General features: G+C 41.5%; 1 protein-coding gene across 1 annotated transcript in view; it reads left to right on the top strand.

Moving 5' to 3' along the window:
* Positions 1-12,392, top strand: part of LOC308085788 (cilia- and flagella-associated protein 337-like) — a gene marked incomplete at its 5' end in the record, with an annotated part of 47,951 nt that extends 35,559 nt beyond the window's left edge. Inside the window, 8 exons of the mRNA XM_080429097.1 lie at positions 579-692; positions 2,516-2,706; positions 5,121-5,318; positions 8,941-9,158; positions 10,001-10,128; positions 10,454-10,594; positions 11,228-11,363; positions 11,916-12,392. Coding sequence (XP_080285223.1) covers positions 579-692; positions 2,516-2,706; positions 5,121-5,318; positions 8,941-9,158; positions 10,001-10,128; positions 10,454-10,594; positions 11,228-11,363; positions 11,916-11,964 — 1,175 coding nt within the window. The 3' untranslated portion in view covers positions 11,965-12,392. The remainder of the gene's footprint in view (positions 1-578; positions 693-2,515; positions 2,707-5,120; positions 5,319-8,940; positions 9,159-10,000; positions 10,129-10,453; positions 10,595-11,227; positions 11,364-11,915) is intronic.
* Positions 12,393-23,580: the final 11,188 nt, after the last annotated feature.

The raw sequence follows: 23,580 nt of genomic DNA on the forward strand, positions 1-23,580 counted from the left end.
TTAGACAAAATTAACACTTCCTATCAATACAGATCAGACAGGGTTAATACAGAAATGATCCTCTGCCAGTAACTTACATAGGCTGTTTGATCATTTGATAATTCATTCTGCAAATACCATTCATGCTAAAATGTGTATTCCTCCTCCTGCTCGAACTAGAAATCCTGTTTTTTCTTCTTTCACCTTTATCATTAGACTTTAATGTAACCAATGTCTGTTTACTGAAAATAACGTCAACATTTAAAACATATTTAGAAAAAAATAACTTACTGTGAAGCCAGCCATTCTTATTGTTCTTCCCTTCCTTCGTCTCTTCTCATATCGTCTGTCGGGTGGAAACCTCATATGTCCAAAACTGTTACTTTTCAGGATTAAAAAAAAATAATAATCAAAAGTAGCAGATCTACAAGCTTGTGGATCTGCTACTCTTGATGCTTTTGTGTGACGCTGTAGTATGATCACGTAGGGCATTATTAATTTACCAAAAAAAAACACAAAAAGTTACAATATGGAGATAAGAGGTTTCTGCCCGACATCAACGATATACTGTAAATATTTTTGAATGTCTTATAATCCAGGTCCTTCCCCTGTGTCCCAGTGTGGTTTGAGTGGTGAGATGTACCCAGAGAGCTGTGAGGCTGTTACCAGACTGTTCTTCATCCCTGGACGCACGGCTGTGACCACAGCAACAGGTCAGCTCATCATGACTGCATCATATCCTGTACGTGTCACGTTGGCATTACTTACAGCACTTGTTGTCTACATCCAGGGACAGGTTATGGCATCCTTGTTCTGGGCATGTCATTATGGGTGAAACGAAAATAAAATGAAATCGCCACGCGACACCGGCGTGCGATGGAGTCTAAAATAAGGCTGAAGTGGTTGATCACTTGGGGTCCGGGTGGCGCAGGGCTGTATGTACCTGTCCATCGCAGAGCAGCCGGCTTGCCGAGCGAGCGTCTCTATTCACCTGTTTCCTACAGTAGGCTGTGTGTTTTCCACTTCCTGTCGATTTCATTGGATATCATTGGTCATCTGACCATTTTCATTGGATTTCATTGGATCAAATTGACAGGAAGTGGAAAACACACAGCCTAGGAAACAGGTGAATACGAACAAAATTGGCAGTGTTCAGAGAGAGAAGCCGGCTGGGGAGGGGGATCTTTGTCGCTGCGTCAGTGACTCCTGCGAGCAGGGGCAGTGGGGCGGTGCCTCTCTGTGAGGGGTGTTGAATGGGAGGAGTAGGATGGAGGCGCTACGTCGTCTCAGTGGAGGCTCCTCGCTGGCAGGTGAGCCAGAAAGGTACAACAAAAAAAACACAAAAAAATAATAAGTAGAAAATTGTGCTCCTCGGAGTACAGGTCTCCACCAGGCCAATAAGCAGGTAGCTTATTGTGGGGCCAGCAAAGTTTGGAATCGGGCATTTTGTTCAATAGGGGCCACCCCTGCAAACTTTGAAAAATTGGACAGATCCGACCTGACTATAGAGATAACGTGTAGCGATTTGCGTGATGTCTGTATAGTAGTAATATCAAAAACGTATATAACAGGCCGATGTGAAAGATTTGGGGCAGAGGTTCTGCTCTGGCCTCCAGCGAGTGTGTGTGCACAGTTTCACGTCGATCAGGCCAACGTTGTCGGAGATCAGCTGTACACAGACGGACAGACAGGGGCGAAAACATAGTCTTGGCCTGCCAGAGTCAATAATAACAACAACAATAATAATAAAACAATTCAGCCCATACCCAAATGTTTGACTCAGTATCTCTTTTTGAGTTGAATTTCTCATGAGATGGCTGGAGATTATGGAGAAGAACTTGCCAAGTTCCACCCTAGCAATGACTCATCTCTTTGGCAAATTGCTTACGTATACTCTGCAGCAGTTGTGTGGAATGGATTTCCTGCTAGCCTCCAGTCCATTAGTTGTATTGTTCATTTTAACAATACAACTTTTAACCTCAACTTAATTGAGTTGCAGCAGATTCCTTATTTTCGGTTATTGTTTTTGTTTGTTAATTGTATTGAAACAGGTTTTATGAGAGAACATTTATTTTATGCTTTTTGATTATATTTGCATTTCGCATAATTATGCATTTCTATTGTTTATTGTTTGTGGCGTGCACGCTTATGCACACACACGCACGCACGCACGCACGCACGCACGCACGCACGCACGCACGCACGCACGCACACACACACACACACACACACACACACACACACACACACACACACACACACACACACACACACACACACACACACACACACACACACACACACACACACACACACACACACACACACACACACACACACAAAATCTGCACCAAGGGACAAATATGGAAATAAGCCCTCTGGCATTATTGTGTTCATCCTTTTTTGATTTATGTCTGTATTGTGCATTTTAATTGTATTTATTTTCAAACAATTAGACAACAAAAAGTCAAAGTGACCACTCTCTGCAATAAGAAGCTATATGTTGTCTTACCGGTCTTACTCTGTACGAGTGCAGGCGGTGCGGATCTGGTGTCGTGTGGAGGTTCAGGTACGGTGAGGTTTTGGAACACAGCGTGCAGCGCTCTGCTGGGACAGTTCACAGCCCATAGCGCAGATCTGGGATCCGTCATCATGGCCGTCAGCCCCTGCGGAACATACCTGATCACTGCTGATGTGAAAGGACGGCTGAACGTATGGGATATACAGGTTGGTGTGTGTGTGCTGGTGTAAGACAGTGGCAGTGCGGTGGAAAAGGTACTCAAATGTTTCACTTAAGTAAAAGTATCAATACTGCAATGTAGAAGTACTCTGTTACAAGTAAAAGTCCGGAATTCAAAATGTACTTGAGTAAAAGTACAAAAGTATTGGTATCAAAATGTACTTAAAGTACCAAAAGTAAAAGTACTTAATGTTTGAAAATAGCAGATCGACAAGCTCACAACGCATCGCAATGCGACGCGTTGTGAGCTTGTAGATCGGCTATTTGTGGTTAATGTATGTTTTATAATGTAATCATTTATATCTGAAAAGTAACTAGTACAGTTTTCAAATAATTGTAGTGGAGTAAAAGTACAATATTTGCCTCTGAGATGTGGTGGAGTAGAAGTAAAAGTAAAGACAATTGGAAATACTCCAGTAAAGTAAAAATACCTACCTACCTTGAAAACAATGTGTCATCATTTTGTCAACATGTTTTGAAGATAGCCAAAAACTTAATTAGGGCTTAAGTGTTTAAAGTCCTCCACATTTTTGCTAGGGGTCCCCAGACCACACCTTGAGAACCAGTGGTGTAAGTAAGTAAGTAAAGTACACACTAAACGCCTCAACAATTTCAATTTGGATTTATTAATTGATTGAATGCTCTGGTACAGCAGGCTATGTAAAACAGAGAGAGAGACTGAGACAGACTGGGACAGTTTTGATGAAGTGAGACTGAGAGATGAATAGGGGAACGAATGGGGATGGATGCAGCGGTGGAAAGTAACTTTGTACTACTTCAGTACAAGTTTGAGGTACTTTTTTCTTTACTTGAGCATTTCCATTATTCAATACTAAATAGAATATTGAACTATACATTACTTTTCTGGGGCAAATGTTGTACTTTTCACTCCACTGTAAAAAATGTATTGGCAAACAGTATGGCTGAGGTGCTGCTGACTGAAAGTGATAACCAACGTTTCGACCCGGAATGGTCTTCTTCTGGGATTGAATCCGTGAAGAAGAACATTCCAGGTCGAAGCGTTGGTTATCATTAAATTATTCTGCATCGTGGCTATGAGTGTGTGGCCTTTTCTTCACGTTTAGACTAATTATTTGACAGCTTAGGTTACTAGTTACTTTGTAGATTTAGATTAATATTACAAAAAATGCATTGAACTACAAGTTAAGCCCCATTTTATACTTAGGTTAATGGCTGGCTAGGTTAATAAATAGCTGATCTAGAAGCTTCCCATCGCAACGTGTTGTGAGCTTGTAGATCTGCTATTTTTGACAAAGTTTTGACAAATTAAAAGAATAAAGAAAACTTGTGAAATCTACATTGTGGTATCGCTATTTTTACTTCTTCCACCACTGGAATGGATGAGGTACTTTTAGTGACAGTGAAGGAAGAGTGAGCCCAGGGTTTTCCATTAGTTCGACAGGATGTTTGTGGAATGACAGCAGGTGTGATGCCCACCGTCTGTCGCTGTGAGGCACTGGATAAATGAACGCCTGAGAAAGCTTTTAATTGATCGAGTTTGTGTAAATCAATGATTGCTGTATGCTGGCATACGCAATGTCATGCTCATGCCGTGAGACATTTTGAACTAAAAACAAAACTTTCCCATCACAGTGGGATAGATAGCCTACAGTACTCGGCAATGTAGTATTTAGTTAGAAAAAAATAATCTGTTAGCTGGTTCTTCGCTTTGATCGCAGCAGACACAATATCTCTGCTATGCTAAAGCAACGAAGTCGGACTCCATATTTCACCTTTTTATATTTTTTCATATAGGCTTATAATATGAATACTTCGTAATAAGACATGTGTCACGCAAAAGTACCGAAATTAACCAATCGACAAGCTCTCAATGCATTGCGTCACATTGTATTGAACAAACATTATTTCTGAACGATTGGGACCGTTGTCATATAATCGGTTGAATAATATAAAAGAAGACATATCACACATTGTTTTCTGCTGTGTTGCTTTTCGATGTGTACACTGTATAATTGTATAGAGGTATCTAAAGGGCACAAAGTAGGTTTCTGAGCGGCCAAAGTATCGCGAGACTGTCCACCATTTCCTGTCTGGCGGCCAAATCTCGCGATATCTCCGAGGCAGAAACGATACCTACCGCTGTTTAGATGCCTCAATGAAATGATGTGTTTTGCACATCGAAAAGCAAGTGATTAGAAAACAACCTGTGATATGTCTTCGTTTATATTCCTGAACCGATTATATGACAAAGGTCGCAATACTTCAGAAATAATGTTTGTTCATGAGCTGGTCCAGCCGGCTCCATCCACTGCAATGTATTTCATCAAACTTCCGGAGCGAGGTTTGCCACCCATGAGTGTCATGTCATGCCTTGCTTCCACCAGACAGCAATGAATGTTTCAATTCTCTGTCCCGTCAGGATTACTGCCTCCAGCCATGTGGGGGAGTGACCAATGTGCCTCCCGCTCTGCTCCGCAGTCTCCGCCCCCACCTGGACCGTGTGACCCACCTAGAGACGTGTATCCATGGCAACAGGCTCCTCCTCCTCTCTGCATCCACAGACTGCGGTGTGGCTCTCAGCTACTTACCTGGAGACACCGTTGGAATATTTGGACAGGTGCTCCAACACACACTGCTGTACACACGCAATGAATCACAGTGTAAACACGTAGTAAACTTGTAGATCCGCAATTGTATGGTATAAATCAGGCATAACTCCAACCCTAACAGCTAAACCTAACCACTTTGCCTAATACTATCTCTAACCTGAATCTATTCCTAATTGTAAGCAGTTTTTTTCACCTCTCTTGTGAGGACTAGGAAAATGGTCCTCACAGCGTCTATTTCTCAAATTCGACTATTGTGGGGACATTTGGTCCTCACAAGTATGGTAATGCAAGTATATATACACACACACACGCGCACACACACACACGCGCGCGCGTGCGCGCGGTGTCGTGTTATGTCAAGCAGATGCAGGAAGGTTATTTGATGAGACCTGTTTAAGCATAGACATACGGTAGTACTGTCCATGCTCAGCAGAGCAGTGTGAAAGAGGTGGCCACTCATAAAGCACTATGCTAACTGTGGTCTTCTGACACAACATCTGTGGCCCGTTAATTACAACTCATTCACCGTTTTACTATGATTGCTGTGATGATGCTGCGTGACCGTTGGCTCGCTCTTCTAAGCAGTAGTTTAGATTACACACACATGAAATTCTGATTCTGACTGAGTGTTGTGTATCATTGCTGTCGGGCAGAAACCTCTCATCTCCATAATTTAACTTTTTGTGGGTTTTTTTCTCGTAAATTAACGCCCTACTTCACGAAAAAGCATCAAAAGTAGCAGATCTGCAAGCTCGAAACGCGTCACGATGCGGCGCGTTTCAAGCTTTTTTTTAACCACTTAAACCCCTCCAATCTTAGTGAAACAGACTTGAATTACAACTATATTCGGACCCAGTGGTGTATCCAGGAATGACATTTTAGGGAGGTGAAACTGGGCCTGACTGGGCCTGGCCAGCTGTTGTGCAGGCCACATGAATGAAAAGTCATATGTCTTTGAGATTGACAGGTGTCGCAGATGTCACGGTGGTCCCGTTGATTCCCAAATATAAACTATAATTCAAACGACCATAAAACAACAGTAACAACACACTCTCCCAGCCTTTACTAGCACCATAATACTGTGTGGATAATCTACTGGTTCCATGTCAACTTGTGACTTTGTCACTTGTAGCAAGTGAGCGCTCGCGCGCACACTCTCTCACGCACTCTCTCTCACACACACACACACACACACACACACACACACACACACACACACACACACACACACACACACACACACACACACACACACACACACACACACACTGAGTGTTGAGACTCAACTGCTATTGTCGCAAGTCACGTCACCTCTGTAATTTAATTCATGAATGCATTCTCTTTTGGACTGCTTCAGGACATCTGAAGTTCAATCTTGTGGCTCAAGCTACTCTCAGAGCCCCTTTTATACTGTACCTGCCAGGCTGCCAGGCGAGTACAGGTCGCTCGAACTCTGTATTATGCTTGCACACGCACACTTCCACACACACAAACATGAGGCCCACACATGTACCGTATTGATGCATGAAAAAGCTGCTCTATGCATGTATGCCGCATATACATACATATATACATACATACATACATACATACTGTACATACATACAGTGGTGGAAATTGAGGTAGTTGAGGTATTTGTACTTTACTTGAGTATTTCCAATTTCCAATACTTTTACTTCTACTCCACTACACCTCAGAGGCAAATATTGTACTTTTACTCCACTAAAATTATTTGAAAACTTTAATTACTTGTTACTTTGTAGATTTTAATTATTATAACAAAACGGACAATAACCACTTCAGCCCTATATACATTTCGGCCATTTGAAAATAGCCGATCTACAAGCTCACAATGCGTCGCGATGCGACACATTGTGAGCTTGTAGATCTGCTATTTTCAAAACATTTGTATGCATTTGAAAACTTGAAATGGGACATTTTGCATAATGAGTTATTTTACTTTTGGTACTTTAAGTACATTTTGATGCCAATACTTTTATACTTTCACTCAAGTACATTTCGAATTCCAGACTTATACATTATAGTATTGATACTTTTACTTAAGTAAAACATTTGAGTACTTTTCCCACCACTGCATACATACATACATACATACATACATACATACATACATACATACATACATACATACATACATACATACATACATACATACATACATACATACATACATACATACATACATACATACATACATACATACATAGTTGTACATACATACATACTCACACACATACACAGCCAGGCACTACTTTGTAGGATCAAAACAAACAGAATAGCAACACTAATGGATCAGTATAGTCTTCTATTTACTGAGGGCAACAACAGACTTGTTTCTGCTAAAAGCCATTATCAGTGGTGATTATGGCTTTTAGCTAAAATGGATTCGTTGGCCCAACCGTGCACCCGATACAGTTTCAAGATTGGGGAGCTGTGAACGCTTCTACTTTTCCCTACTTTGCAAGATAACACCGGCTGACCTACTTTATACAGAACGCTGCTTTTGCTGTCGGCAAAAAAATATAAAGTGCTCACCTGCCTGGCTGAATTCATGCCTCCCAGTCTATTATAGTGTCTTTATCATGGTGTTTGATTTATTTGTGTTTGTTTATTTGTGCCATATTCTGTTAAGAAATAACTCGATAGTTTAGAAAGAATAACCTTCTTCTACCTCACTCCTTGCATTTAATACTTTTATTGGATTGTAGAGGTTGAATCCACATAGTGTAAAGTGTGCCTCTTGGGTGAATTCAGCCTCATAAATACTTAAACCTTATTCAAATAGCCTTTTCTGAGGAAGTATTACATTCACGCACACACAGTTCTATTCATCCTGAGCACTGCCCTGCACAACTGCAGCCTTCTGCTGTTGGCCACCTCCTTTCACAGCAGTCAGCGGCTCAGTGTCTTGCTCAAGGGCACCTTGTTGGTACTGTAGTTGCTGAGGGAATACGTCTACCTCCTTGGCTCACACATCGTGAACTAGTCTTGGGTTCCAATTCCAAACCAACTGCCGTCCAGTGTTGATTTTGACAGCAGATTTTGGTTTTGTTCTAGTCATAGAACAATTTTTTTTTTTTAGTTTTTGTGTAGTTTTAGTCGACTAAATATCATAAGATAATAGTCGACTAAATCTACAGTTGATTTAGTCGACTAAAATGTATTTTGGCGGCGCCTTGATCGCGTCGTAATGGCTGAATTCACACTTTTGCATGCTGAAAATAGCCGATCTTCAAGCTCGCAACGCGTCGCAGCACGACGCGTTGTGAGCTTGTAGATCTGCTATTTTCAGAGCTCAACAACCGAGTGCGACCAACTTGTCTTACTGGATCTCTTCTCCACTAGTCCCTCCATAACATTTTAGTGTAGTTTTTATTTGTTGACAATTGAAATTGTCAATATATGTAGTCTTGCTTTTAGTCATCGTAGCTTAGTTTTTATTTCGTTTTCGCCAGTGAAAAAAGGTAGTCGACGAAAAAAAATCGTCATAGTTTTAGTCGACGAAATCAACACTGCTGCCGTCTGCACACAAACTCACGTTTCTGATGGTTGGACTTCAGCAAACTGTGTTCTTATTTGACTTTTTTTTTCTTTCTGTTGTCTGTATAGGAGGACCACTGGCGCTTGGAGACGCTTGAACCCCCTCATGCAGAACAGGAGCAGCATGGGGGAGAAGACACAACCTCCAGACAGCCAGAGTCAGTATCCTCTCGGGGGGGCACCCTGGCTGACCCAGTCGACGAGGACAGACAGCCGGAGAGAAAAGCAGCAGAAGGAGAAGAGCCCAGAGGGGATAAAGAAATGGAGATAGAAGAAGCTCCATCCAGGTGAACGCGTTTAAAATGACACCATTCACATTCAAGCTCTTTTTGTTGCCTAACCCGTCCCGCTGGTTCAATTCCTTGAGCTGAGGTGCAAATTGCTCTGACCTTGACAGCTGCTGCTGTGTGTGAGGGGGGGGGGGGGGGGGGGCTTAAGCCTGAGTTGTACTTAGTTGCGTATAGGTGTCATGCACTGCGACCCGGGATGGAGGCGCTACTTTAAATTTAGAGGGGGAAAAAGTTATATGCGGCAGGCGATTCTATGTGTAACCAGTAGGGGTCAGCAGTGACAAGGACACATACAAGTGTGTGGGGGATTCCGGATTCGGGCATAGGCAGAAAGAAAAGAAGAAAAATATTTAATTTACTTCGATGTAATTGGTGAGACAAACTTCACTTGAGCCACAGTCTTTACTTGGGTGTGTGTGTGTGTGTGTGTGTGTGTGTGTGTGTGTGTGTGTGTGTGTGTGTGTGTGTGTGTGTGTGTGTGTGTGTGTGTGTGTGTGTGTGTGTGTGTGTGTGTGTGTTTTTTACATCGAAGTTTTTTACATCGAAGTTGAGTCACTGTCCTATTCATTGTCTATGATAAAGCTCCAGCGAATCGGTATCTGTCTCTCTCATTCCCTTTGTTACCAGACTAGTTTCTTGTTGCCAAATATGCATGAATGGGGTTGTGTCTTACCAATGACATTGACAAATGTCATCAAATTGAGTAAATTCCTCTGTCCATTAGTGTATTGATTAGTTTTACATTGAAACCTCAAGAGATACATTCATCATGGGTGGTGACAATGTTGGCGGTGGGTTTTGTCTGTACGTATAAATGACTGCGCTTGTTTTCCTTACAGGACTGGAGTTCTGGGTTCCTCATCCAGTGGTGGCAGCATATTGGGCAGGAGCTATGAGGAGAGATGGGATCAAAAGATTATTGAGAAAAAATGTGTCGACAAAGATAAAGGCTCAAGTCCTGAGACTGGTGGGTCGCTGATTATTTTGGTCTGGATTGATCGATCTGCAGCGTAGTGTGTGTAGACGTGTCTTCGAACGTGGAGATACGTAAAGAAGTCAGTCTTAATTTATCAATTGTACACTCTCAAAGTTAAATTAACACTGAGTATGTATGCAGCTGTGGGAATGTATACTGATACTGTGTGTGTGTGTGTGTGTGTGTGTGTGCGTGTGTGCGTGCGTGCGTGCGTGCGTGCGTGCGTGCGTGTGTGCGTGCGTGCGTGCGTGCGTGCGTGCGTGCGTGCGTGCGTGCGTGCGTGCGTGCGTGCGTGCGTGCGTGCGTGTTTGTTCAGGTACATTCAGTGGTCTGCGCATGGAGGACCTCCAGTCCGTTGGCCAGTTATCCAGGCCAGACTTTGTGACCCACCCTCAACGCTACTTCAACAAGAAACAAGGCCCCAGTCCTGCATGCACTAGCACACCCAGTGGAGAAGGTACGCACACGCACGCGATATCTGTAGTATTTTGTTGGCAGTGTAGCCAAATGTATGTGTCACTCAACTGTGCTGTGAACAAAACAAGAACAATTCATCCTTTTTCAGCCTTTTAATATTCAGTCCAATAAATTGTCTTTTGTTCAAATGGCAGTGTAGCTAAATGTAACCGGGTGTGAAAACCTCAAACTCTTTAATAAATAAAATACAAATAACCTTTCTTTAACATCTTGAGGATGAAACAGCACAAAGAACAAGCAGTTATAGGAATCCTTACAAATTCTGCTGAGAAAAGCCTTTCAAAACCCTCAGAAATGTCAGGGTATGAATTTCACATGACTATACCGGTGGAAAGTATAAATAATACATTTTAGGAGGGAAGCCACGGACCATATAGAATCTGCCCTCATGCTACGATTGGCCCCCAGGACGGACCTTTGACATGTCTGGCCTACAGTATCTACAATTTGTATGAATCAGGAATCAGTCTGTCCATCCGTCACACAGCATTGTTCCGTTTTATCAGTCTATATTGTCTGTCTGTCTGTCTGTCTGTCTGTCTGTCTGTCTGTCTGTCTGTCTGTCTGTCTGTCTGTCTGTCTGTCTGTCTGTCTGTCTGTCTGTCTGTCTCAGCAGCACTGAGGGCAGCATTTGATGAACGCAGTCTATTTCCCAAAGACTTTCTGGAGAGTGAGGGGAGCTTTCTAGCAGCGAGCTCCCACAAGCAGGAGGGGAGAGGCAGAGTCCTGCAGGGGACCATTATAGACAGGTTAGGACCAACTGAGAACTATTCTGTTGCATATATACACTGTGTATGTGCACTGCATTTGAACCCTCTCAGAGTTAAATAAACACCCAGGATTTTAATGTGTATGTTGTGATAACCACAACTTGCAGAAAAACTTGGTTTTGATGCAGCTAAACTTTCTTTTACCTTCAAAGTGTCCTTTTGATTTAATATTTCCATTCAAAGAAGCAAGAAAAAGAAAAACACTGTAAGAGAGATGTGATTTGAAATGCAGCAAAAATACTGGAGAACAAAGTGTTGATGACCAATTAAAGCTGTGGTGTATAGCAAGGACACGAGCACTGATATTTTAGGACTTATTTTTGTTTTTGTTCAAGTTTTTTTGACACAAAACCCCAAATGTATTTCTAAAAGGAGATTGCCGTTTTCTTGATGCTAGTTGTTATAGTCCTATAATCCTGAATTTATTTGATCAATATTACTTCAAAACAACACAGCATACAAAAATGACAGTGAATACTGACTTTGTCTGTGGACAATAACTGCATATCTTTTTTTTTTTTATCACTCTAGAAAACCAAAGGGCACCACAGTTTCTCTTAACGGAACCTCAATGAGATGAGTATGCAGTATATCGCATAGAGATCACTGCTGTCAACCCCCTCTGCTGCAGCATCCACTGTGTGTGCACACACACACACACACACACACACACACACACACACACACACACACACACACACACACACACACACACACACACACACACACACACACACACACACACACACACACACACACACATCCAAGTAAACATTCACCCAAGTAAACATTCACCCTAGCATGCAGACCAATACATCCATACTGGATGCTAGCAAACACATACAGATAACCGTCATTCCACATTGTTGCAGTATTCCATTAGGATCGTATGTATGATCAGCTGATGGTCCAGCCCTCAGCAGCAGTGTCCTCTCTCACTGGTCCCCGCCTCCAACAGATGCTGGGGTTACATCACAGTGCTGGGATCTGATCAGCCTGCTGTCAAGGTCATTTTAGAGCTAAACAGTACACTACAGAATGTTTTGGAAAACATTTAATGGTGAGAAAAATGCAATGCAGTGACAGAATGTTGATTCGTTTTTTCGTGAGCAGTCCGTGTTACTATATTGTAGCTTCTGTAGATTCAAATCCCACAGAACCTTTTATTCCCTCTGTCCCCAGCATCAGGCACTGCATATTAAATTAATAGATCAGGTGAACAATCCCAAAACTTTTCCTGGTGGCAGATATTCCTTTCTGTCTAACTGATCAAAGTTTGTCTTTGTGCACAAGGTAGACAGCAAAACTGTTGAGTTTTTGTGCCATTGTGGATCGTAACCATGTTAGAAAGACAATATTGTCGTAATGTCAAAGTTTTCTTTTCTTTACTGTAAGCAATGAAATCCTTTTAAAATCAATAAAATCGTTTTGTTGTCATATTTTGTGTCAAATTGTTGATTTCTTTGCTAAGTAATGTGTAATAGGTATATGAACAGCTAGGCGGTCGTTCATATTGAGAAATAAAACCCCTCCGGGTGATAATTATTTCTCAATATTGACTGCTGTTCATTATCACTTACTGAAACATGTTTCACCTTCAGCTGTTATTCATTTCTCTGGCATCGTTATGGAGGATGGGTGCATGTGTTCAATGTTTTCTGCCGTAGAGACATTTAACTCTACAAAGATGCAATCGAAAACTATTGAATGTTTTCTATTGTATAGGAAATGACATGTATGTATGTATGTATGTATGTATGTATGTATGTATGTATGTATGTATGTATGTATGTATGTATGTATGTATGTAAGTGCTGTATGTATGTACTGTATGTATGGCCCTAAACCCATGACTTCTATTACTTCACACAATAAAGTCCCTAGTTGTAATTTAATTGAACTTACTGTAAGTCCTGCTGAATGAGAGCATAAAGTGTAATGTGAGAGAGAGCGTGAAAAAAGGGAACCTTTTCCTCCTATTTTGTCCTTATGATTACAACAAGACCATAAAATTACTATTACGGGACTATAAAATGAAATATGAAAACTTGAGAGGACCAAAGGAGCAGTGTACTATATTAATGTACAGTGTAATAGTTTAGAATAGATAACATTAGAATGGCAGATCGGTAAAAGGAGCGAGAAAGTCATGTGTGTGAGTGTGCGTGCGTGCGTGCGTGCGTGCGTGCGTGCGTACGTACGTTTGTATATGTGAGGTCATGCTTGTATGCGAGTTTGAGCTTTGAGTTTTTCTGTGTGTGTGTGTGTGTGTGTGTGTGTGTGTGTGTGTGTGTGTGTGTGTGTGTGTGTGTGTGTGTGTGTGTGTGTGTGTACTCAACAAAAAAGTTTGCCTGGTGGTGTCATCGGCAGGTCTGCACTGGGCTGTCAGCCAGCCACTGGGAATGAGGTGAGGAGAGGGAATGGCCTCTCTCCATCACTAGCTGTGTGTGTGTGTGTGTGTGTGTGTGTGTGTGTGTGTGTGTGTGTGTGTGTGTGTGTGTGTGTGTGTGTGTGCGTGCGCATGTGAATGTGAATGTGCGTGCGTGCGTGCATGACTGCGTGCGTGCGTGCGCGTGTGTATGTGTGTGTGCATGTGCGTGCGTGTGTGCAGACTCAGTCTATCACTACAGTCATTCAGCAGTGAGAGAGAGCGGCACGGCGGTTCCGTTCACTCCATCACTGTGTGTGTGTGTGTGTGTGTGTGTGTGTGTGTGTGTGTGTGTGTGTGTGTGTGTGTGTGTGTACGGGTATACTTGCAACCAGTATAGGGATTATGGTTATTGATGGGTCTAGAATCACAGTGTAATCTCTGCAGCAACACCGACCACTTGCACTTCCACAAGCCATGTCTTTTGCATCAGTCGTTGCAGAACGTTGTTGGGTATGTTTATTTGAATAGAATAGAATAAAATAACAATGAATAATGAAAAAGTTAATTCGAAGGCTCATTGTATTATAGGCCGGGGCATGAGTCATTCATTGTGATGAAGACGGCAGCACATTATAGCTACAAGCTAACGAGATGCAACTCATGCAGTATCACCAATTAATGAAAGGACACATTGAGGTAAACACAGAGTGTGGCTGAAGAAAAGCAATTACAAATAGGCAGCTTGATTTAGATTGTAATGAACATTCATTCTGTGAGCAACGCAGCCTAAACGTGTGAATGTGAAGCTGTCAACCCCATGATGTCTTTCTCATAACAATTCCTGTAATTGCATATTATCAACAAGCAAGTGCTTGGAATACATTGGATGGAATGTCTTTATGAGAGTGGATTGAGAGTTTTCAGAATATTCTCTTATCAGCAGTGGTGGAAAGTAACTAAGTATATGTACTCAAGTGCTGTACTTAAGTACAGTTTTAAGGTACTTTTACTTTACTGGAGTACTCATTCAGTGCCACATGACGTCTAAGACGTCATGAAAAAAAATAATATATATATATATATATATATATTTTTTTTTTAAATGTTCAGAACCCAAGATATGATGATTTGAAGATTTGCTGCTCCATTCACTTCTTGTTTAACTTCTTACTGAAAAAGGCTGTATCTCGGCTCCTGAGCACTTTTTTTACACAATGAATTTTGGTTGTGGCACTCAGAACCAAACTGCCATAAATAAGAATGGCACTGAATGAGTTAAAAAAAAAAAGTACTTTAAGTACATTTCGATACCATTACCTTTGTACTTTTACTCAAGTCAATTTTGAATTCCAGACTTTTATTCGTATTTTGCAGTATTGATACTTTTACCTAAGTAACAAATGTGAGCACTTATTCCACCACTGTTTATCAGTACAGAGAAGACAGGCAACTTTGCCAGATTGCCACCCATAAAGGGCCTCAGACTTGTGTTCTCAGCAGGACAGGAAATTAAGGAGTGGATGCACATGGCTGCCCATGGGCGTATAGGTTTCACTTCTACATTGGGGGGACACTACAGTAGGCTACACACAACCCCTGCAACCGTCCTGAGATTTGTCACAAACAAGGTAAACCACTTCTTTTCTAAGAAATGTTAGTAATGGACAAAGACCTGAATGTAACAAATACTTTTTAATGTATCCGAAAAAGTGCAGACCTACAGCCTATAGGCATAATTTAAAAAAATAAATGACCATAACTATATTGTAGCTTCTGTAGATTCAAATAATATAACACACATAACCACATAACATTTTATTCCCTCTGCCCCCATTATCAGGCACTGCATATTAAAATAGTAATCAGGTGAACAATCCCCAAACCTTTTTTTCTTTTCCTCTGGTGGCTACTGTGGCTACACATTCCTATCAGATAAACTTTTCTGTCTATCTGATCAAAGTTTTTCTTTGTGCACACGGCAGACAGCAGCACTGTTGAGTTTCTGTGCCATATTGTGGATCGTAACCATGTTTTCTGACATCTCGGGGCAATCAAACTTCACTCAGCCTCTGCAGAGGAAACGGGAGCCACCAACATCAACCTGACTATGCAGGCCTTCCTCCTGAGAAAACAAATGTCATATGGAAAGGCATGGGCCAATGGGGCGAAGGCATCTAAAATTAGCTTAAGGGAGGACTGACCGGATCGGTGGTGCGACGTAGGTATGAGTTAATACATTATTACGGTGCAACCAGGATGGAGATGGAGATACATCTTTGGACAGTGAACACATCACAAGTCTGTGTGGCATGTGAACCGCACTCACACTGACATGCACCATGTTGTTCTGTCTAGACTTGGCAAATATAATGAGCTTTGTGTGACAGGACAGTACAAAGTTGGAAATGTGAGAACACAAATAGTGTTCTGAAAAGGAATCCATTGCATTTGTCCACAAACTGTGGAAAATAGTGCTTTTACAAATGGCCGAAGTTGGGAATTGATTGAGATTGTATTGATATGGGTATTAAAGACATACTGTATCACTAATACCAAAAGGCAACTGTTGCTGTGGACTGTCCATCCAGATTTCTGACATTCTGGCTTCTTTGCTACTCTAGAGCCTTCAACACACATCTACCTGTAACAAAACTGCATAATCATGTTTACACGTGGAATGCATTTCAAAAGACAAAAATGGAAAATGACCGTTTGTAAATAAATGAGGCGCTCTATGACGTCAACACGAGAACGCTCTGAAATCGGAGCAGATTCTCTCAATATATTTACGAATGCTCCCAAATATTACATTTTGTTTGGTGCCACACACTACTATTGCCATTGGTAGGTGTATTTATCTTTTAAATGAAACTTTAATATCTATTCAAGACTGAACTGTATAATGCTAGTTAATAAAGTAGATGTATGGGTAGTGGAGACAAAAAAAATTACTTCTGCCCCATACAAATGTATGAATTTCAATTAGTAGTAGCCTGCATTTGTGAAGACTATCTTCATATGCCACTCATCCTGTAAGAATGACATGAAGATATTGCCTCCTGGCTTTCTTCAAAGGTGGTGTAAGTGATTCTTTTTTGGTTAAAACAAAACATTTTTTTGTTAAAAAGTTAAAGTTCTATATACTGATAGTAATCATTGCTAAAATAGTGTTTGTTCAGTAACAGGGGTCTCCCGTCTCTCCAGCTCTTTAGTAGGCAGGTAAACAGTAAATTTATACATGTTCAGGTCAGGATACCAATTAACCAATCATAAGAGAACCCATCATAGAGTTCCAGTTCCAATTGTGTCTACTCATTTCTTGTTTCAGCATTGGCTTTATGATGAATATGATGAAGATATTTTGAGTCATAAGCCAGCTGAACAATGCATTTACACCTGAGTCATTGTACTGAGCAGCCAAACTAGGGCTTAATGTGGTGGAATGTTTCTGTGCTGCAGGGGCGTCACAGGGGGGGTGTAAGTGGGACTGAGTTACTAGGGCCCCCCCCCCCCCCCCCCCAAAAAAAAAGAAAAAAGAAAGAAAAACAATCATAGGGGGGCCCACAGTGAATCTTTGTCCCCAGGGCCCAGAATTTGGTGCTACGCCCTAGTGCCTTTCTCTTTATCCCAGGCTGTTCTGCAGTTGCCTCATTATTAAGGAATGGTATTTTCCCACATGATGAATCTGTGTTCCATTGCACATACGTACATGAATAAAAGTGTGCTTCCGTTTAATAGGTTTTTCTCCATTTCTTTCCTCAGGCCTACATCTCTGTTGATGGATTTTAATGATGGTGATACAAGTTATTTAATACCATTAATAAAGTATGTGTACATACACACAGCCCTTGTCGGGCAGCTATAGCTGAAAGGGTAGTGAGGCGCCGCCTGAGAAACAAAAGGTCCCAGGTTAGATTCCTGTCCCTGGCAATGTGCCAAGGTGTCCCTGACAGTTAATGTGCAATTGACTGAGTAGCTGTAATGTCAAACGCTTACTTCCTCAAGCGAAGGACTCTGTAGGGCAGTGAAAACCCTACACTTAGATTTCAAAACACAACATCTGGGTGCTGCTGATACAAAAATAGTTTTGAGAGGATATGAACAATCCCACTGCAGATTACGCAGCACATTGAATGACAGAAAGTTGCGTGCAAATAATGCAATAATGTTATTGGGCTATAACATTGTATCGCCATGTTTGTCTTAATCATGACAACATGCCACACTATTTTGAGCTATCTATCCAAAGATTTATCTCCTAGCCTGTCACTCTGGTTGCACCATACTGATGAAATGACAGTCATTGACAGTCACTGTTTTGCCTGATTTACTGCCCTTTTGCTATTATTTTAATGTTGTTCTCTGCTTTTGCTTTTCTTTTTTGCTTTATTGTTAAATTATTTGTACTTTTTCTGTAATTGTATTCTTGTTCTGTAAAGCACTTTGAGCTGCATTTTATGTCATGAAAGGTGCTATACAAATAAAGTTTATTATTATTATTTTAATTTATTATTGACTTCTTAATATTCTTTATCCCCATTTCACCGTGCCTTAATGCCCCAGACAGACAGAAGGATGGAGGGAAGTAGGGCATTACTCCTGGCAGAGATTTGCACTCCATTGAGCGCACCTTTTTATTTTTAATCGCAGCGCAATCATCCCTCCAGGGTATGGGATAAGTGCCCCACTACCAACCAGCTAAATCTAACACTTCTATCCCTCCAGCTTATGGGACGTACCAGTACTAGCCAATCGCAGGCATGCAATTCGCCGGCACAAGCCTGCAAGGCTTGAGACTGACACCGTCCCGATGATAAAATATGTATTTGGGACGAACAGAAATCCTCCCTAGGATGCACTCGGGATGAAGAGAATTGTTGCCACTGCCAGACTTTGATGTTTGATTATTTCAGATTATTAAAGTACAGAATGTAAGCTTTCAGATGATGTGGCGTATGTTGACATCTGAAAATATTTGAAAAGGCTTTAAAAGTTTTTCCGCACTTTTGGCAGTCAAGTAATGGGTGTGAGTATTAGCTTATTAACGCCACCCCTAATCTGTGGGTGGTGATCTGTAAAACCTAAGGACAAATAGGTGACAAATGAGGGCCTGCCCCTCAATTGTACTCTTAGTTGAAATAAAGGTAAAAAACGAAAAAGCGATAGCCAACAGAAACCGCAGATGTTAATGCTGGCTTGGACCACAATAGAAACAAGCCCCCCGGGCCTTTTTGTGTTATCCTTTTAGCATATAACTGTTTTAACTGTACTATTGTATGGCTTTAAAATGTGTTAATAAATCAATCAATCAATCAATCAATCAATCAATCAATCAATCAATTTATCAATCAATCAATCAATCAATCAATCAATCAATCAATCAATCAATCAAGGCCTCTCATGTTCACATGTTAATGTAAGTATGTCTCAGCCCCCAGAAGGGTCTAAGGGAACAGTTTCTGTTTCTGTTTAATTAACTTAAACTATTTATTTATTCTAAAATAGGTATCCGTTATAATGAGAATGTTCTTAAACATTCAAACTTTGTTATTGCGGAAAAACAAGAAAGTAAAACACACAAAAAAGGAAAACTATTTTACCATCACGGGCAATGTCTTCTGAATGCTTACTGCAGTGGCATCTTGTCTGTGCATGAAACCAGGAAATGCCATCTCGTGAAAGTTGTATTGTATTGTAGTTGATCATCTATGCATATAAATAAAATAGAAATGTCATCATGAGGATATTGAGATCACATGGTAACAATGTGGCTTAATGCTAATGTTACTCATGCTACTATGCTACTCATGTTTTATAGCATCACTTTATTTGTCTGAATACTTCAAACCTTAAAAGTACACTGACTGAACACATTGAAACTCTTCACTGTTTACAATGGACAGGTTTTTCTCATGTGGATTAGCCGGTGTGTAATCAGGTAATCTCTCAAGAGATCGGGAGCCCCGTTCAGAACGTGTGAGCGTTGGCCTACAGTGTAAGTGGGCGTGCCTTCAGATCAGGAAGCAGGCCACGCTTTACCCAATCAAATGTAGTGGTCGCGATTTACATCTGTGCGCTTGCTTCCCACTGGAAACAAACCCAAACTCATTTAACAATAGTGTCCTCGAAGCCGACAAAACCTCTTAATGAGGTAACATTTTAACTTGTTCTTTCATCATAGAAACAATTAAGTGGGCTTATAACCAAAACGATCCATGTTCTTTGGGAGAAATGGTGTTAGTGTTCCGTGGAGAAATATTGTTTGTGGGAATGAAAACATAGGCGCACCACCGGAAGTGGAGGGCTGAGGGCAGACCAAAATGCCGGTTTCCAGTCATCGTCGGTCTATTTAATCACTCCCCCCAGAGTCAAATGCAAAAGTGAAAAACGCTGGGGGCGCTGTTTTTCCTTTTTATTTGACGATGGGTTCCCAGATTGGTAATTGTTATGGAAAAATATAAACTTCACATCAATATAAAGGAAATAATTCCAGCAGAGGGTAGAGTGGATGAATCAACATATTTATTATACTATACGAGAGCTCTCGGAGACTGCCTCATGCAGCCTCCTGATTCTCAGTTCTGTCTCTCCTTTATGTACACAACAAGGAAAGAACACAAATAGCTGGAGGTGTGGTTAGTGGACAGAGTCATACATGGCTCTATTTAGAAATAGTTACTCTGACAGGATACCAACAGGTGAGGTGACCTGATTAGACATGCTGGTGTGTCTCAGGATGAAGTGCGATGCGATGCAAGAGTGCGTACAAGCCAACACCATCTCGGGACCCCTGAATCGCTGCCCTCCACACCCACCTATCTAGCATCAGGGTCTTGAGCTCTGCAGTGTTGTTGTCAGGATGGAGTACAATAGAAAACAAAAACAAGTCTGTATATAATGCAGTTTGCCGGGTGCACGGCTCACGAAGATTCACAGAAGATAATAGTCAGCACTGCGAAGTCCTTCTGGTACTTTTAATTCATGGATGCACGGACAGCATACACGGACGCGTTTCGGCGTCAAGCTTTCCTCAGCGTGTATCATGGATGGAGTACAACAGTGAAGCACTACACACTCAAAACTAACCTAAAACAAAAACTTGAAAATGTGGTCATGGCTGACCTCAAATTACAACTGGTCTTATTCCTACCTTCACCAACTTTTCTCATATCTTTTTCTGCTACTGGAGCTTTCACCGTTATGTAATGTAATGTATGTAGGCCTATATGTCTACTGATGAATTGAGTACAATGGAAACAAGCCCCCCGGGGCTTTTTGTGTAATCCTTTTAGCATAGCATTTGACTGCGTGTACTACATGTACTGTTAACCATCTTGTCAATAAAGAATTCAATCAATCACTCAAACACACTGTTTACAGTGTATCTTCAGACAATCTAACCGACTGTAACCCTTGTCGCACCTCTTACAGCGGAAAGGTTTTTCCCCAGTGTGAAGACGCTGGTGTCTCTGCAGATTAACCAACACACTGAAGCTCTTGTCACATTGCTTACATTGGTACGGTCTTTCTCCGGTGTGGATGCGCCGGTGTGTGATCAGGTGACCCGACTGACTGAAAGTCTTGTCACAGTGTTTACAGTGGAAAGGTCTTTCTCCTGTGTGGATTCGCCTGTGTGTATTCAGAGTAAACAAATGACTGAAACTCTTGTCACACTGTTTACAGGGGAAAGGTTTTTCTTCATTGTGGACACTCTGGTGTGTCTTCACACTGCCTATCCGACTGAAACTCTTGTCACACAGTTTGCAGTGGAATGGCTTTTCTCCAGTGTGGATAAGCTGGTGTGTCTTCAAATGAACCAGCGCACTGAATCTCTTGCCACACTTTTTACAGTGGAAAGGTTTTTCTCCAGTGTGGAGAAGCCTGTGTGTCTTCACGTTGCCTAGCTGACTGAAACTCTTGTCACACAGTTTGCAGTGGAATGTTTTTTCTCCGGTGTGGACAGTCTGGACACACTGGTGTGTCTCAAGGTTGAGTAACACACTAAAACCCTTGTCACACAGTTCACACTGGAACGTTTTCTCTCTGTTATGCAGAAGCCGGTGCGTCTCCAAAATATCTAACCGACTGAAACTCTTGTCACACTGTTTACAGTGGAAAGGCATTTCTCTGGTGTGTACATTCTGGGGTGTATTCAGGTGGTCTGATTGATTGATTGATTGATGTAGTTTATTTAGAAAGACATGAGAATAGTACATGACAGTACATAACAGTACATGGAAGTACAAATTCACAATACAAGGTCTACTAAACTGGAAACCCTCATTAAGCATTACGCTTGTTTAAGATGAGGACCCCATGCACACAAATCATGATGAAATATAAGAGGCAGGCAGATATACACACTACTATACAGAATGTCATACAATCAGCTTTCAGGTTACTGGTATGACGAGAGAAAAAAAATATATATATATATACAAAAGAGGAAAATGAAAGAGGGGGGGGGGGGGGTAGGGAGGGGTAGGTTAAGACTTAGACAGGGGCCATTTTCGAATTGCAGCCTCCTGAAGGTGTATCTTTAGGGCAGTTTTGAAAGTGAGTAGGGTTTTACACTCCTTTACTCCTTTTGGTAGGGCATTCCACATTTTTGACTAACCGCCTGAAGCTCTTGTCACACTGTTTAGAGATGTAGGGTTCCTTTCTTTCTGTGTAAGTTAGATGATGTAACTTTACTTCTCCTGGCTGAGTCAACGTTTTGGTAAACTGTTGACTGGAAGATCTTTGTTCTCTTGTGTCTCCTTGTTTCTGGCTGGTTAGGGTGCTGGTGATTTGCTGACAAGCTGCTAAGGGTATTTCTCCATTCCTCTTCATTATTGCCGTCGAGGTCATTCTATCTCTGTGTTCTATTGTCTCGCTTTGCCTCTCCAACGCGGATCTCTGACTTTATGTAGCCAGCCTGTGACATCAGTCATCTATGACGTTATGATGACTCCAAATTTGGGCAAGGTTTCCACAGGATCAGTTAAATATTTCTAATGTTGTTAAACAGATGCGTTGGCCTACTGACAGTGTGCACAAACAAGACCAGGAGACCTGGTTCTGCCAGACCCAGAATAAGTACTTTATAAGATCAGAGCACTACGTCACGGCTAAGCCGGACTTCACATGACGTGTCAGCCTGTGTCTATGCCCATGTATGGACGAAAGGGGGACAGACTTTTTTGGCTGGGGCCGGAGGACAAAGTGACCATGCCCATGTATGGACGAAACAGGACCCCTTGGGTCTAGCAAAAATGTGGCCCTGATCGGTCCAACGCTTTAGCTATAGCCTCCTTAGCTGCACCATCATTGTGCTTGTGAAGTTGTTTTGTTCTCATTGGTGGTTTATAAGAAGATATGTCTGTTTAGAGACAAGCCAACTGCAAACTGTTCACTGCTTTGCCTTAGCTAAATTGTTCACCAACTGCTTAACAAGAACAAATTGACATTAATAAACATACCCCCTCAGTTAAGTCAGAGAGAGACATGGAGAGAACTATTAGGACATGCCTCCTGGTGCATATTTGCTCTCTACTGAGCGCACCTCAAATTGAACTCTACTGAGTTCAATTTATTCCTGCCCCAACATTCCCAATTAGTTTTATTTGGTGCGTATAAAATATGTGACCACTGTTAAATTGCAAGGAAGCGGTGCTGAGGATGGCTGCCTTAGCGTAGCCTTTGGCAGTGTTAGCATTTCAAATTGTGTTACATGGTTAAACAAGTGAAACGCCTCTCTGCTGGTGCTGCTACCTTATACAACAGGGACAAGCTTATTATGTTTGTTTATCAATGTCATATGTTCCCATGCCTAAAAATAAATTG

This window comes from Gymnoscopelus braueri (genome assembly GCF_963280865.1).
Source record: "Gymnoscopelus braueri genome assembly, chromosome: 5".
NCBI lineage: Eukaryota > Metazoa > Chordata > Actinopteri > Myctophiformes > Myctophidae > Gymnoscopelus > Gymnoscopelus braueri.